This window comes from Electrona antarctica, assembly GCF_951216825.1.
Source record: "Electrona antarctica genome assembly, chromosome: 17".
Lineage (NCBI taxonomy): Eukaryota > Metazoa > Chordata > Actinopteri > Myctophiformes > Myctophidae > Electrona > Electrona antarctica.
The window spans coordinates 42,388,135-42,404,377 of record NC_136798.1 but is presented as its reverse complement, the minus strand read 5'-3'; the positions used below and the strand labels follow the sequence as shown (position 1 = coordinate 42,404,377).

The window sequence follows — 16,243 nt, the reverse complement described above, 5'->3', positions numbered from 1 at the left end:
TGGAAAAGAAATGCTGTAGAAAGGTTTTTGCCTGATGGTAACGACGTGTAATAATCCCATAAAAGACTTTGGCTTTGCATGGGGGGGGTTTTGTTGCAGTATCTGAAATGAAAAGCAAAAAAAAAACGGAGGGAGGCGGGGGTTGAAAAAAAACCCTGTTATTCCCTGCATTGCACGTTGTGTATCTTCCTGTAGCGCAGCGGGAGAGACCCCTTCCTTCCACACAACTTTAACCCAGTTAGGCCTGAGCAGCGGTTAGGGGCAGCGGTGGCCGAACGGTTTGTGGAGCGGTCTTGTTATCGGAAGGTCGCCAGTTCGAATCCCCGGACCGGCACGTAAAAAATTACCACCGCTGAAGTGCCCTTGAGCAAGGCATTGAACCCCTACCATGAAATGTTCTATGAGCAGGGTCTGGCTGTAAACAAGCTTCTCGAGCTTAGTCCATTCACCCTGGGTAAACAAAGAACTTTACTTTACTTTACTTTACAAAATGTCTTCTAAATCACGACAGTTTTCTGGAAAAAAAACCCTAAGTTTCTATGTCAGTGGTGCTCAACCTTTTTCATGTCAAGGACCCCCAGAAATATCTGGATTTGGCCGCCGACCCCCCCCCCATCTGAAAACATGTTGTTCCCAGCTATAGGGACCCCCATCCCAGAAGCAAAGATTCAAATTAAAAACGTTCGCTCTGAAAGAATATATATACCAAATTAGCTTCACAATAGCAGACCTACAAGCTCGTAGTGCGCCACTCGTTGGCGCGCTATGAGCTTGTAGATCTGCTATTTTTCAATGGCTTAAAGCATGACACAATGCTTTAAACACCAAAGGGGGTTCCCGTTCAGAATGGGTTAACCCAGTCAGGACTGAGGTCCATAAAAAAAATAAAATAAAAAAAAGTCCTAAACGTTTTCTGGAAAAGATTTGAGTTTAAAAAAACGGTCGCTCTGAAAGAATATAATATTCAAAGATTTGCGCCACATTTTCATGATAAAAAAACAGATCTACAAGCTCTGCCATTTCTTTTTCAATAGCTAAAGTATAACATAATGCCTTAAAACACCAAAAGGGCTTCCCGTGTCCTGAAAGGGTTAAGGCAAAAGCATTCATGCATTTTGATAACGGGGTGGCGGGGGGGAGACCGTTGTGTTTTCATTAAACGCGATTACAGATTTTTTCCCTTCCACGCTGGCTCCACGGCCGTCATAAGGCTAACCAAACACGTGGGCTCCGGCCGCGCTCTGCCTCGCGGCCCACCATGCACCAGCACAGTGGCTGCACCTCCATTGTTTTTGGACCAAAAAAAAATAACCTTATCTGGCACGACCAACCAGCGGAGCTGTGTCGAGTCCCTTTCTTATCTTGTTGACGTGGGGCCTGGAAATGGGTGGGTGGGGGGTGGGGGGGATTTCACTCGATTTCCCCTACCCCTAAATCGACTCTTTTTCTTTTTGTGTAGCCCGTTAAGACCCTGAGATCGATTCCGCAAATGCCTTCTCAATCGGTGTGTCAAACTTTTCCCGTGCCAACGAATTGCACCCAAAAATGATTCCATCAAAAGTGTGACCGTGGGACCCGGCCTCCTCACAGAGCACGACCATGGAATGCTATCATATTATTTATTACTAGCCTGGCTAATAAGCCAGACCGAATCAGCCGTTGGCAAAAAAAAAAAATTGCCTGCCGGCGGATTACGGTCTGGAGAGGCTCAATTGTACGCCCATTTCCTACACCAGAGAACTGGTGTGGCCAATCGGGACACGGTATGCAATATGGGCGGGCTTTGGTACAGTGACGTTCAATGCTTGAGACCTTTGACTGACAGTAGCTCTGACCAATTGCGTGAAAGAGAAAATGTTTGAACCCGCCCCCCGGGAAACAAGATCCATACACAGCATCTCCAGACTCAAATACCACACGACAGTGTGATTTGAGTCTGGCTTATTAGCCAGGCTAATTTATTACACCACTATTACACTATATCCTAATATTATTATACATTATATATTATCTATATTGCTATACCGTATACTATATTCTTACACTATTACATTCATTATTGTCTCCACCAATGCCAAAAGGCATGGGGAGAGAGTATGTTTTGCACTCCGTCCGTCCGTTACCAGCTAATCTCCGGCACCGTTGGCCCGATCCATGTCAAACTTTGCACACACACTCCCTCGATGCCAACGACGAACCTCTGCCCCGAATATTCCACAACGGCCTGTTATCGCGTCACCATGAGGCCGATTTTGCGAAATTATATTTTTCCGTGAAATTATACATGCACATTGCCACTAGGCCGAGGACGACATATGCCACTCAAATTCAAATCAGGCTCACGGTGGCGCTATAACAGGGCAATTCCTGTTTTTACCGGCATCGATCTGTGTACAACGCACTGTACAGCGCACTCCCTAGAGGCCATGGATAAACATTGTCCCTGCATCCCTCCACATCTGCCGGTTATAGCGCCACCATGAGGCCGATTTCTAAAAAAACACATTGTTTATATTAGTCGCACAGATTTCATCCAAATCTCACGCAAATCGGTACACATGATCTCTGTAGTCATGTGATCAAGACGAGTCTCTTGGATTTCTCAGATTCTACACTGATTGGCTAAGATTGCCTTCCAAAGTTTTCAGGAGTGGCCTATTTTGTACAAAATGCTGCAAATGTCCTGCTCATCCAGAATTATATCCTCAGATGCTATGAGCGAACAAAATGAAGAAAATGTTTGCAAAAAACAAAAAAACAAACATGTTTATATTACTCCTAAACATTTTGCCAAACATCTCACACACACTCTTATCCTCCTGGTGGAGACCTGTGCCCGAAAGGGCACTTTTCTAGTTATTGTTGAACGGAGGGCAAAGCATGTTTTGCCCTCCGTTCGTGTGTGTGTGTGTGTGTGTCCTTCCGTCCCCAGCTAATCTCCGGCACCGTTAACCCATTTTGTGGACAAAATCGCCAAGGACTTATTTTTCATGATGTCCTGGAGTGCCAAGGACGTGTTTTTCGTGTTTTTTAACATGGTCTAAAAAAATAAAATGAAATAAAAAAAGATATATATGGTGGCGGTCTGGGACTTTTGGCGCCCCCTGGTGGCGGTGAATGCGTTAAAGTGAACGCGGATGGCGCCACAGCTTATCTTCATAAATGCTAAATGTTAGCTGGCAAAGAAAGAATTCAAGAATTCAGTGCATCCAAAGATGCTCGAGGACAGGACTTAAAGGGGCATTCCACTCATTTTCAACATTTTACTATGTCATTAATATACCTTAGAGCTGTTGTGTGGAAATAATAAAAAAGTCCCCCCCATTCTGTGTTTCCTAGAACTGCAATTATGAAAAAAATCATTAACATGGTGAAACACATCTTGATGACATCATCAAGATGTGATTCACCATGTTAATGATTTTTTCAGACCTCTAGTTCTAGGAAACACAGAATGGGGGGGACTTTTTTATTATTTCCACACAACAGCTCTATGGTATATTAATGACATAAAATGTTGAAAATGAGTGGAATGCCCCTTTAATGCTTCATGTTAATGCTTTTTTTTCGCGCCGCGACGTGTTGTGAGCTTGTAGATCGGCTGTTTTCAGCAAGCGTATACATCAAGGGGGCAGGCAGGCTTTCCAACGTTGAAGCTCTCCTCCCTAGTGGTAGGAGGAGGGACTACAGGCGGACCCGTGGATTCATGACCGGGAAACCCCGTGCAGCTGGGCTTTAACATTGAGCGCTCGGTTGCACTTCCGCATTTGACCACCAAAATTTGGTGGTCAAATGCGGAAGTAGACGTTCTCAGACGGTACTTCCGGCAGTCTTCCGGGTGCTTCAAAACGCCACTGAGCAACTTCCACTGACATGAATAGCTGGGGGGGCGGAGCTTCGCGCCAGTTCAGTCTCTATTATATATATACTCTATGGTATACATCCGTCATTGCGACGGCAATCAAAATACATTCTAGTCGACTCGATCATCTGTAGATTCAGTCGACTAAAACCTTACGGCATTTAGTCGACTGGAACTGGACCAACACTAAAACATTCCAGGGGACTAAAATGTGACTAAAACTAAGGGAGAGACTATTCCAATGACTACAACTAAAATAAATAAAAAAACATGTTGCTGTCAAACTCAACACTGCATCCTGACACGTTTTCTCTCCTCCTCCTATTTATTATTATACTTTAGCTATTGAAAAATAGCAGACCTACAAGCTCGTAGCGCGCCACCGAGTGGCGCGCTACGAGCTTGTAGGGCTATTTTTCGAAAAATTATTTATGTCGGTTGACTCTGCATATTGGGTTCAAATATCTATAGTATACAAGAACAAACTGTATAGCCAAATTAAGATCTGCGCTAAAATTGTTGGTAGGCCTGTTGAGATCGCGTTACATTCATTTAAAGAAGCCCAGACCAAGAGCATGCTTAGACTGACGAAGAGCATCTCCTCTGACCCCTTACGGTACATGTGTTGTATCTGGTCCATACCATACTTAAAACTGGGAGAGCACTCTATGGAGTTTGTGAGACAGCACGACGGCAGATGGAGTGATGAGATGTTTTATTTCAGAGTACACAGCGCAGAATACAGGTTTAAAGTCTCACGCCAGCCAGAATGGCCTGACGATCACGCATGGGCTGACGCCCCGAACTGACAAAGTAGTCGTATTTTGGTTAACCTTTTAAGCATTTTACATGGGTGTAGGGTGTCGACAGAAAGATGCATACATTTTAGTGACAAGTCCTTTGATCAATCGGTCTGTTCCTTCATGTCAACAAACTCCTTTGTCATACAAATAGCCACAGGAGGCACATAGCAAATGGCCAGGCACGTTAGGGCATTAAGCAACTAGTCGACTAGTTTACTAGTCGACCAGTAAATCCACTAGTCGACCTTGTTGGTACTAGTTGACTAGTTGATAAGAAAAAAAATAAAGTTTATTTCTTTTATTTTTTATTTTGTGCCCGATTGTGTAGGCCTCAAGATCAGGTAGATTATAGTTATAGTCACCATGTACACAGTTGTTCAATGTACAAATATTTATTTCTCAAAAAAAAAGAAGAAAAAAAAGGTTATTTTTTTAATTTATTTTATTTTTTACATAATAGGTAGTTAAACAACTAGTAAACTAGGCAACTAATCAACTAGTAAAAATGACTAGAAGTGAATGCCCTAAGGCACGTACCTCACCACATGGGACCGGGTGTGGGAGCCTGAAGTCAAAGACAGTCTCAGATATAGACACCTGATGACAGGATGCAAGATAAGCACACATTACTTGGAATTATGGAATTCCAGATTCCACACATGTTTTAAATGATGAATATCAACTGTTGCCCTCCGTGATGCGGTTTAGAGTCCCTACATTTAAGAAAAACAGGCTTGTAGGTCTGCTATTTTTGAAAAGTCGAAGAACGACTGACATGGAAAACGTAGCTTTTTCAGAAAACCGTCAGGATGTAGAAGACATTTTTTTAGAATCTGATCTCGGGTCAAAATGGGTTAAATGATGAATATCAACTGTTGCCCTCCATGAGGCGGTTTAGAGTCCCTACTAAGGCTAAAAAAAATTGGCATATCGCCCATATGCCAATTTTTTTCAATCGCCCATCGCCTGTCCAAAAATCGCTGATGGACGATATATTCGTGTCATATAAGTAAAGTGAGAACAGCTCACTGCGGGTCGCAAAAAAGCCTGATCTACAAGCTCTCAAGGCGCCGCGTCCTGCCTGTTTTTGCAGCGCCGTTCGCTACGCGTTGAGAGCTTGTAGATCTGTCTATTTTTGCAGCGCAGCCACCCAGGGTAACAAAATAAGAAATAAGTTACAGGTGGAGAACTGGAGTTGAAGTGAAGTTAGAACGGACAAGCAGCTGCAAGCTAACATCACAACCACCAATCCACCATGTCTGGTGACAGTGTTGTTAGCCGCAGCAACATGTAGCCTGCCCTAGTAACTTCTCCTCCTCCCCGGAGAAGTCTTTGCCTCCCCGCACCGTCGGGGGCTCGGAGTGCCGGCCCCCATCATGGGGGCAGCAGCCCGCACTCCCGCAGTAGCATGGGCTGCTGATCCACAACACAAGCTCTCAAGGCGTCGCGTCCTGCCTGTTTTTGCAGCGCCGTTCGCGACGCGTTGAGAGCTTGTAGAGCCGTCTGTTTTTTGCAGCGCGGGTGTCAGGGTAACAAATGAAGAAATAAATTACAAGCGGAGATGAAGTGAAGTTGAACAGACGAGCAGCATGCTAAGCTAAGCTATCATCACCACCATGGCTGGTAGTGTTAGCATGTTGCAATGCTAACTCTTTCTCACTCGCTCCTTTTCCTTTTCTTTATTTTTTTATTTCCCCCCCCCGACTTCACGGCCATGCATTGAAGCACGTCGGGTGATGAGACACGAGACATCAGTGTGACTGTATATTATTTAACTGGGCCCGGACTGGAGTGACAGTGTAAACAAAACACAGCAACATGTAGCCTGCTCCACACACTCCACAGTAACGTCTCCTCCCCGCCCAGACGGTCGGAGCGTCAGACCCCGATGCCTGGATGCTGCTGCGGCCGGGGACTCGGGCTGCTACTTGGGCAGGAGCATACCATTAAAAGGGGAGGAGGGCTTTCTACCGGCGGCTGCTGGCCCAAATTAATTCGCATTTTGCTCACGCTTGTACAGGCTACGTTTGAAGAGTTGAATTTTCGATAAGATTGAGTATTATTTTGCATCGCCTAATAAAAATAATCGGCGATAGACGATAGATTCGTATCGTCACCCAACCCTAGTCCCTACATTTAAGAAAAACAGGCTAAAGAACTCTTTTGTACACCAGTCTGTTCTGCTTTTAAACCAAAATCGGTAAACCAAGAGGATATGTTCTATTGTTCTCGTTCCCGTCTGCTTCTGTGATGTGTGTCCTGTAATGTACCTTTTGTAATGCATTGTCTGTCTTGTCTGTTTCTTGAACGGTGACGTCATGGAACGCAAAACAAATTTCAGTGAAAGCTGACAAGGAAGTTGTATCTTAACCCATTTTGGGACGGGAACCCCTTTTGGTGTTAGCATTATGTTATGCTTTAGCTATTGAAAAATAGCAGATCTACAAGCTCATAGCGCGCCACCGAGTGGCGCGCTACGAGCTTGTAGGTCTGCTGTTTTTGAAAAGTCGAAGAACGACTGACATGGAAACGTAGCTTTTTCAGAAAACCGTCAGGATGTAGAAGACATTCTTTTAGAATGTGATCTCAGGTCGAAATGGGTTAAATCTCTCTGCGTCCTGACATGTTTTCTCTCCTCTTCTCCTCCTCCTCCTCCTCCTCCTCGCCGCGGGCGCCACGGCAGAACGTGCAGCACAGGAAGTACGCGCGCTGGAAGGCCACCTACATCCACAACTGTCTGAAGAGCGGAGAGACGCCGGAGTCTGGCCCCGCGGGCATGGACGGAGACGAGGACGAGCAGGTTTCAGGTGGAGCACGCACACACACACGCACAGACACACACGCAGACGCACAGACACACACACATGCACGCGCACAGACAGACACACAGACACACACACAGACACACAGACACACACACAGCCGCACAGACACACACGCACGCGCACAGACACACACACAGACACACACACAGACGCACACGCAGGCGCACAGACACACACACAGACGCACAGACACACACACACACGCACGCACACTTGACGCCCCCACACGGTCACACATAAACCTTGGGCTAGCATTTTACGCATGCACGATTGCACGGGGTATCAATCTCTGTCTCTCTCTCTCTCCCGCTATCTCTATCCCCCCCCCCCCCCCGAGGACAGACTGTCCCGACTCCCTACTTCTCACAAGCTGCATTCCTTGTTGAATATTGTCAGGAGAACACAACGCACGCACACGAGTCAGTGTCCGTCTCTCTCTCTCTGACTATCTCTCTCTCTCTGACTATCTCTCTCTCTCTCTGACTATCTCTCTCTCTCTCTGACTATCTCTCTCTCTCTCTGACTATCTCTCTCTCTGACTATCTCTCTCTCTCTGACTATCTCTCTCTCTCTCTCTGACTATCTCTCTCTCTGACTATCTCTCTCTCTCTCTGACTATCTCTCTCTCTCTGACTATCTCTCTCTCTCTCTGACTATCTCTCTCTCTCTGACTATCTCTCTCTCTCTCTCTGACTATCTCTCTCTCTCTGACTATCTCTCTCTCTCCCTCTCTCTCTCTCTCTCTCTCTCTCTCTCTGACTATCTCTCTCTCTCTGACTATCTCTCTCTCTCCCTCTCCCTCTCTCTCTCTGACTATCTCTCTCTCCCTCTCCCTCTCTCTCTCTGACTATCTCTCTCTCTCTCTCTCTCTCTGACTATCTCTCTCTCTCTGACTATCTCTCTCTCTCTGACTATCTCTCTCTCCCTCTCCCTCTCTCTCTCTGACTATCTCTCTCTCTCTGACTATCTCTCTCTCTCTCTCTCTCTCTCTCTCTCTCTCTCTCTCTCTATCTCTCTCTCTGACTATCTCTCTCTCTCTCTCTCTCCCTCTCTCTCTCTCTCTCTGACTATCTCTCTCTCTCTCTCTCTCTCTGACTATCTCTCTCTTAAAGGGTCACTTCACCTCTGGAAGAAAATCCAGTCACTCAATGTTAATGGTATTTGTAATAGATAACAGTAGCACAATTTGAAATTTGCACCCTTTGACCAGAAAAATAATGAAGTCTGTGTATTTGACTAGGGGTTGACTGGATTGCTGAATTCCTACAATGCCCATAATGCTTTGCTGCGCTGTACCTCAGGGGGAGGCTTCGTGTAGGTGTGACTTTATGATCTTTATCCTCCCATTTTCTACAAACAACAAATACACATGGAAGTGACCCAGTGTTGCCATGTCTGCTTATTATAAGCAACTTTGGGCTTATTTTTGTTGCTTGTAAAAATTGGTGGTTCACAATCACTGGTTGATGTTTCTTTTTTTTTACTTGTTTCTAAAATGTAGTTGATATTTGGGTTTTCATCCAAATGTTTTTCACACCAGTGGTTCTCCATGAACATGCCAAGGACCCCCAAATTAATTTGTATTTTTCCACGTAATTTGTGCCATGGAGCCCTGTATTAGATGTGTTGTTAAAATGTTTCAAAGATATTCCACATTTGCACTTTATCCACTCAAGATTATTTTTTTAAATAGCCGGCTTATGTGCCTAATAGGCACATAATATAAATAACCAAAAATGTATGTGCATATTGTTTTGAGGCTTGTTTGCACTTTGCATGGTCATGGTTGCTTATTTCTCTCACAAAGTCAAAGAACTGGCAACCTTCACTGCGGGTGCATTTTTGCAAGAATAATAACAAACCACTTTTTGCTAGCCTTTTTCGAGTGGATGACTAAACAACACGACATCGACATGAAGCCATGTGTTCTTTCTTGTACAACGTGAAGTCTGCTTCTCCTTTTTCTTGAACCAGTAAACGGTTGGACATTAGATTTGTTTTGGAAGAAAGTATTCACTCTTCAGGAATTAGACAGAGCCGATGCGGCTGCGCATCGATGCTGTCTGCGTTACGGTTGAAAATGGTCATGTAGCTTTTTATAGCAAAGCAAACTAAATATATATAAATTAGCATAGTATCACTAAACAAACGTGTTTTTCCTCAATTGTTTCGTCATTCCCACACCATGAAGAAAGTCTGTGATTGATATTGAAGGGAGATATAATGCATTTTATAATAAAACAAAACGTAGCCTACGTTTCATATTCATGTGCGACTCTAAATAATTTCAGAGAACATGTTTCACTGTAACATTGTAACCACGTGTCATCATCATGCTTTTAATTAGTGGATATTGTTACATTATGTTTTACTGTAGTTCAACTGTATGGTAAGCAATCCCCAGCAAAATGATTACATGAAGAGAATGTACAACAGGTTATGCAATATGCCATTTCTGCCAAATGAAATCGTTCAAATGAACACTAGATGGAATTTGGGGTGCAACCTTTTTTCATTCTTTACATATAGTCAATGAGCAGCAAGCAGGTGTACATCATGTAAACGTTTTATTAGATAACTTCATTATAGCTGTTTTCCAAGTTTTGAAATGATGACATGAAGGCTTGGAAAAGGGAATGTTCTTATTTATAAGGTGAACACAACTCTTCCCTCCGATGCAGCAGTTCCTCTCACGTTTGGCTGAAAACGACATCCGTATTGTCTGTCCTCCAGTCCTGACTCCTGTAAATGAAAACAATATGGCCATCATCATCTATCCGACGTGAAGCCTGATTTATACATGTTGCATGCATGACGTTGGTGCACCGAAAATAACAGACCTACAAGCTCACAAAATGTCGAATCCGCGATGCGCTGTGAGCTTGTAGACCTTCTATTTTCGGGACCCAACGTAACGATAGGATAGAACATGGCTGCGTCTATGAACTGGAATCTTGAAACAAGTCTACGTACTACGACACTCTGAACAGTCTGAACTATGAACTATACACATACATAGCATAGCTACTACCCTAACTTTATAAAACTCTCACATTAAAGCAATCGATTGCTAGATTATGCAAGTTTACATCATGTTTACACTTTGCAGAAATACCTAGCCATGGTTTACATGACGCTCTTATGACAATCATGTTTCAGGGCTACAGAAATACTTACTTGATGCATGCTCGTTTCAGCTGCGCTGGGGTTGATCTTCTGTGTATTCCGGTTCAAATAAATATTGTCCATGGAGTGCTATCTGTATCACTCTGCACTGCAGACGCCATGATAATACACAAACAAACAATCTGAGGAATGCATCGGTGGGGGTGGCCTGGGGTTGTAGGTGGAACGGAGTAGAGACTAGGGACACCCCTCTGGGCTGTCTTCAGGTGTAGGTGTAGCCGTGTGTAGGTGACGCGCATACTCTAAGGTGACGCGAGGTTAGACTGTTGTAGTCCGGAGGGGAGGGGCCATGAGCATTCTGACGTAGATAAAATGAATTCTTGACCAGGATATCTGAAAACAGGGATTGCGCACACAAAAACCCAGGAAAAGTGTTTCTAGTGTCCTAAACATCATTAAAATAAGATCAGGTTGTGTCAGGGGTGAAGTGACCCTTTAAGAAAGCACCTTGCTTGCCCTGCCTTGCTCTTTAAGGAACATTAAGTTCAGTTTCCCTTGCCGTCATCGCGTGCGTGCGTGCGTGCGTGCGTGCGTGCGTGCGTGCGTGCGTGCGTGCGTGCGTGCGTGCGCTGTGTTTTGTGTGCCTTATCAGGTTTTAGGCTTCTGCAGGAAGGCCTTTGGTGGAAATTGGAGACTTTGGGATGTTCAGTTTCCCTTGCCGTCAATCGTGTGTGTGTGTGTGTGTGTGTGTGTGTGTGTGTGTGTGTGTGTGTGTGTGTGTGTGTGTGTGTGTGTGTGTGTGTGTGTGTGTGTGTGTGTGTGCGTGTGCGTGTGCGCGTGCGTGCGTGCGTGCGTGCGAGAGCATCCCTGATGTTTCTGCAAAAGTACTCACGAGCGTGTGTGCGTGTACCCATGCGTGGGAGGGATGTGGACTTAATCCATGGCTCCTTTACGCAATACAAAAGCGTTAACATTTAGTGGTAATGCCACCAGGAGAATACGGGGAGATTTTAATTCCAATTGATTTGTAGCTATACCAAAAATGCCACTCGGCAACGTTTTATAAAATTGTATTATTATTATTTTCAAAGCTCACAGGCTATAACACTTACAGGCTATGTTTAACCCATTTACAGTAGACCTAAGTTCGATTCTACAAATGGCTTCTAAAACATGACAGTTTTTCTGAAGAACCCTATGTTTCTATGTCAGTCGTTCTGAAACGTCAAATGTCAAGGACCCCCAATATCATATACATGTAATTGGCTGCCGACCCCCCCATCTGAAAATATGTTTTTCCAGGGACGCCCCAAGAAGCAAAGTTTTGAGTTAAAAACTCTGAAAGAATATATATTCAAAGATTTGCGCCACATTTTCACCTTTAAAAAAAAAAAAAAGGTTGTAGATCTGCTATTTTTCAATTATTTTCATAACATAAGTATAACACCAAGAGCGGTTCCCGCCCCCAAAATGGGTTAAATGGACAAAAATAAAGTGTATACTTAACTTGTCGTCAGGCAAGTTAGTAGTGAAAAGCCATCGTACGTATATAATCAATCAGGCACGATGCCAAAAGATAAGAAAAAAACAACTGAACACGTTATGTTTCAATGTCTAAATCACGTCCATTAAATGACCTATTGACCCCTGTGTTGACCTATAGTTCTACTTGAGTGTGTGTGTGTGTGTGTGTGTGTGTGTGTGTGTGTGTGTGTGTGTGTGTGTGTGTGTGTGTGTGTGTGTGTGTGTGTGTGTGTGTGTGTGTGTGTGTGTGTGTGTGTGTGTGTGTGTGTGTGTGTGTGTTTCATGAGGGGACATCATGGGTGACGAGCTCTGGCGGTCGGGTCGACATGCGCTCGCACACACACACACACACACACACACTCTCGGTCAACAGGACACACATATCGTGTCGCTTATGTCTATGTGTACAACCTCATCTGACCCTTCTGTCACACTTTTATGTACCTCATCATCTCTCTCTCTCTCTCTCTCTCTCTCTCTCAATTCAATTCAATTCAATTCAATTCAATTCAATTAGCTTTATTGGGCATGCTCTTGTGTGACGATGCGGTGTTGATCAAGAGCAGGGCGGTAACTTTACGAAAAAACACAACACAAGTTCAAATACTATGGAGGCATGTTAACAGGTTTTTTTTCCCCCGACAGCCACGGTATATATATCATCCTTGTTGTCGTGCTCTGTCTGTCTGAGTTAATTTTCTCTCACTTTCCCTCCATGGCCCTCTGTGCTCTCTCTCTCTCTCTCTCTCTCTCTCCTTTCTCTTTCTCTTTCTCTCTTTCTCTTTCTCTCTCTCTCTCTCTCTCTCTCTCTCTCTCTCTCTCTCTCTCTCTCTCTCTCTCTCTCTCTCTCGCTCTCGCTCTCGCTCTCGCTCTCGCTCTCGCTCTCGCTCTCGCTCTCGCTCTCGCTCTCGCTCTCGCTCTCGCTCTCGCTCTCGCTCTCGCTCTCGCTCTCGCTCTCGCTCTCTCTCTCTCTCTCTCTCCCTCCCTCTTTTCTTCCGCATCTCTCTCTCTCTCTCTCTCTCTCTTGTGCGCACACGCACAGCATTAGGATCTCCCTGTCAGTGGTGATGACATCGTGACAGTTATTTCCCTTGATAGCACACCCCCGTGCGTGCGTGCGTGCGTGCGTGCGTGCGTGCCATTCAGCTCCTAGGGTTAGCTGTTCAGTGTCTGTCTGCTCTTGTCATCTGGATTGTATTAGTGCTTCATCGCCTGCCTCTGCTTGTCAACCAGCACGGCTGTTTGGTGTGTGTGTGTGTGTGTGTGTGTGTGTGTGTGTGTGTGTGTGTGTGTGTGTGTGTGTGTGTGTGTGTGTGTGTGTGTGTGTGTGTGTGTGTGTGTGTGTGTGTGTGTGTGTGTGTGTGTGTGTGTGTGTGTGTGTGTGTGTGTGTGTGTGTTATTGCTCTAATATAAAAAAATACTGTAGCTTGGGGCATATATATACTGTATATATGCCCCAAAATAAGACATATCCTAGCCAAACTGTATAAGATATACCGAGAGGGGTCCGAAACGTCGCAAATAGAAACTCTGGGCATTCAAAGAGTGAGTTTCAAAACAGCCCCCCCCCACCCCACACACACACACACACACACACACACACACACACACACACACACACACACACACCCTTGCTTTGTGCAGTGCAACCTTTCTATGGTCTCTGTGGGACCACCTGATCAAACACTCTTACAACAAGTTATAAGACCGTGTCCACATGTGTTTCACAAGCTATATTGAACACGGTATCCATATGATAACGACTATACTGTGTGTGTGTGTGTGTGTGTGTGTGTGTGTGTGTGTGTGTGTGTGTGTGTGTGTGTGTGTGTGTGTGTGTGTGTGTGTGTGTGTGTGTGTGTGTGTGTGTGTGTGTGTGTGTGTGTGTGTGTGTGTGTGTGTGTGTGCGCGCCTGCGCGTGCATGCGCGCTCTGGACACAAAAAACCACATACGGAACATGTTAAGTACGTTAATGAACCTCAAGGGAGTTACTGGGTCAAGCGCACACACACACATGTTCATAGGAAAACATGTGTTGACACAGACAGACATTCACAGACAACTCAAACACTTGCAGCATATTCACAACATGCACTGTACATGACAACATACTGTATATTGGTGCACGCACGCACGCACGCACACAGAGTCAGAGCTATAGCTACAGAAACGCCATTGTCTTCCAGGCACTCAGGCCTGACTTTCCATTAGCTGGAAGGAGGACATGGCTAGCTGGAGGAAATGAATAGAGAGGGAGAGGGGGAGAGGGGGAGAGAGAGAGAGAGAGACGGCAGAAGGGGAGAGATTTCCAACTAACTCCCAGCGCTGAGGCGAGTTGGAAAACGGAGGGTTTTTTGGGGGTGTTTTTACCCATCAGTGCGAGGAAACTAAATGGATGGCGTCCAATCCATGGTAGGGTGACATGGGAAAATGGACGTGTTGTTGGCACAGAGACACATGCACCTACATTTAATTTGGGGGTCCTTGAAATTGAAATGGCTGAGGATCATTGGGTTAAACTGTGAGTTAATTCACATAAAATACAATGACAGCCTACATAACTTTTGAATAAGGGCTTGGTTTAGAAGCGGCAGCGGGGGTAGTTATTAAGGCAAAGTACCGCAAAAGAATCAAACCACTTTGCAAATGGCAACACAACTACAACACAGATTTGTTCTGCGCGGGACGTGAGGGGAACATTGGTTACCGTAATGACTGGAAAATTGCGCAAAAACGGTAAAATGAACTTCTGTGGGCGCCGGTCGGGGCACCACGACGGCCATGGCCGCCGTGGCCGCCGTGAAATTCCTGCCCTGCTTAGGTTGTCTGTCTGGGTGACGTGGTGACGCAAGGACACTGTTGGACAGACTGGACCTCAACATACAGTGTGTGGTGGAGACAGACAGACAGATTTGAGTTAACCCATTTTGACCTGAGATCGGATTCAAAAAATGTCTTCTACATCCTGACAGTTTTCTGAAAAAGCCATGTTTCTATGTCAGTCATTCTTCGATTTTTCAAAAATAGCAGACCTACAAGCTCGTAGCGCGCCACTCGGTGGCGCGCTATGAGCTTATAGATCTGCTATTTTTCAATAGCTAAAGCATAACATAATGCTAACACCAAAAGGGGTTCCCGCCCAAAATGGGTTAAAACGTTCTCTCTGGAAGAATATAACTATATTCAAAGATTTTCACGATTTTTCAAAAATAGCAGATCTACAAGCGCTCAGGGGGAACGTTGTGGTAGCGCGTGCAATCACCACTGTTCATACGTTCCAATGTTCCAATGCCAAAAATTACAATTACTGATAAATCGCTATTTTTTTCTATGACAGTTGATGGTAAACGTAAATGCTTTAAATGTGACAGCCCTGTTTGGCGTACAATGCAGATCATTAAAGGAGCATTCAGTGATTTGGGTGATTTGGAAAAAAAACCTGGTCCACCCGGTAACAAGATGTGCACATGCACACGCTCTACAGTGGGGGAAGTACAACAGACCAACAGCACGTGCACCAATGCCCGCCCCCACTCGATCATGATTGGAGGAAGGCCCCTCTCATCCTGATTGGATGAAGGCTTTGCCACCCAAAGCCCAAACCGAAACTAGGGTTTTTTGACCCCAGGGGCTCACTGGGGACAGGGAGGAACTCCTTATATGGTCAGCACACTTTATAGTAGGGAGGATTATCCAAAAAATAAGAAAAAATAAGTGATATTTGAATTAAGTGAAATCACTGAATATACCTTTAAGAGCAGTGTGAATGAATGAGTGAATGCATGAATATTTTATTTCCGTGTCCGGACAATTTCTTGACCCATCCCACATGAGATTATCAGACACAGCAATTTAAAACGATAACAAAAACAACATACAGGTGTGTAGCCAGCCAGCAACTCATTCAGATTACAGACAGTAGTAGTGGGTTCGATTCCCGCTCGGGGCGCTGTGGGCGCTGGCTGCGTGTTTCCTCCACCGCGTCATCAGTGCCCATACCCGAGGCGGGGTTGGCGAAAGGGCCCTAGGGTGGGTATACCCTCACAAAAAACATGCAGTAATCCTGGTCTCTAAACTATACCTCACCCTGGCCAGCCGGGGC

General features: G+C 45.0%; 1 protein-coding gene across 2 annotated transcripts in view; it reads left to right on the top strand.

The window, feature by feature from the left end:
• The window catches only part of vta1 (vesicle (multivesicular body) trafficking 1), a 161,332-nt gene that overhangs the window by 105,048 nt on the left and 40,041 nt on the right, over positions 1-16,243 (top strand). For both annotated transcript variants that reach the window (XM_079526012.1, XM_079526011.1), the window contains exon 5: positions 7,349-7,472. In XM_079526012.1, the coding sequence (XP_079382138.1) occupies positions 7,349-7,472 (124 nt within the window). The remainder of the gene's footprint in view (positions 1-7,348; positions 7,473-16,243) is intronic.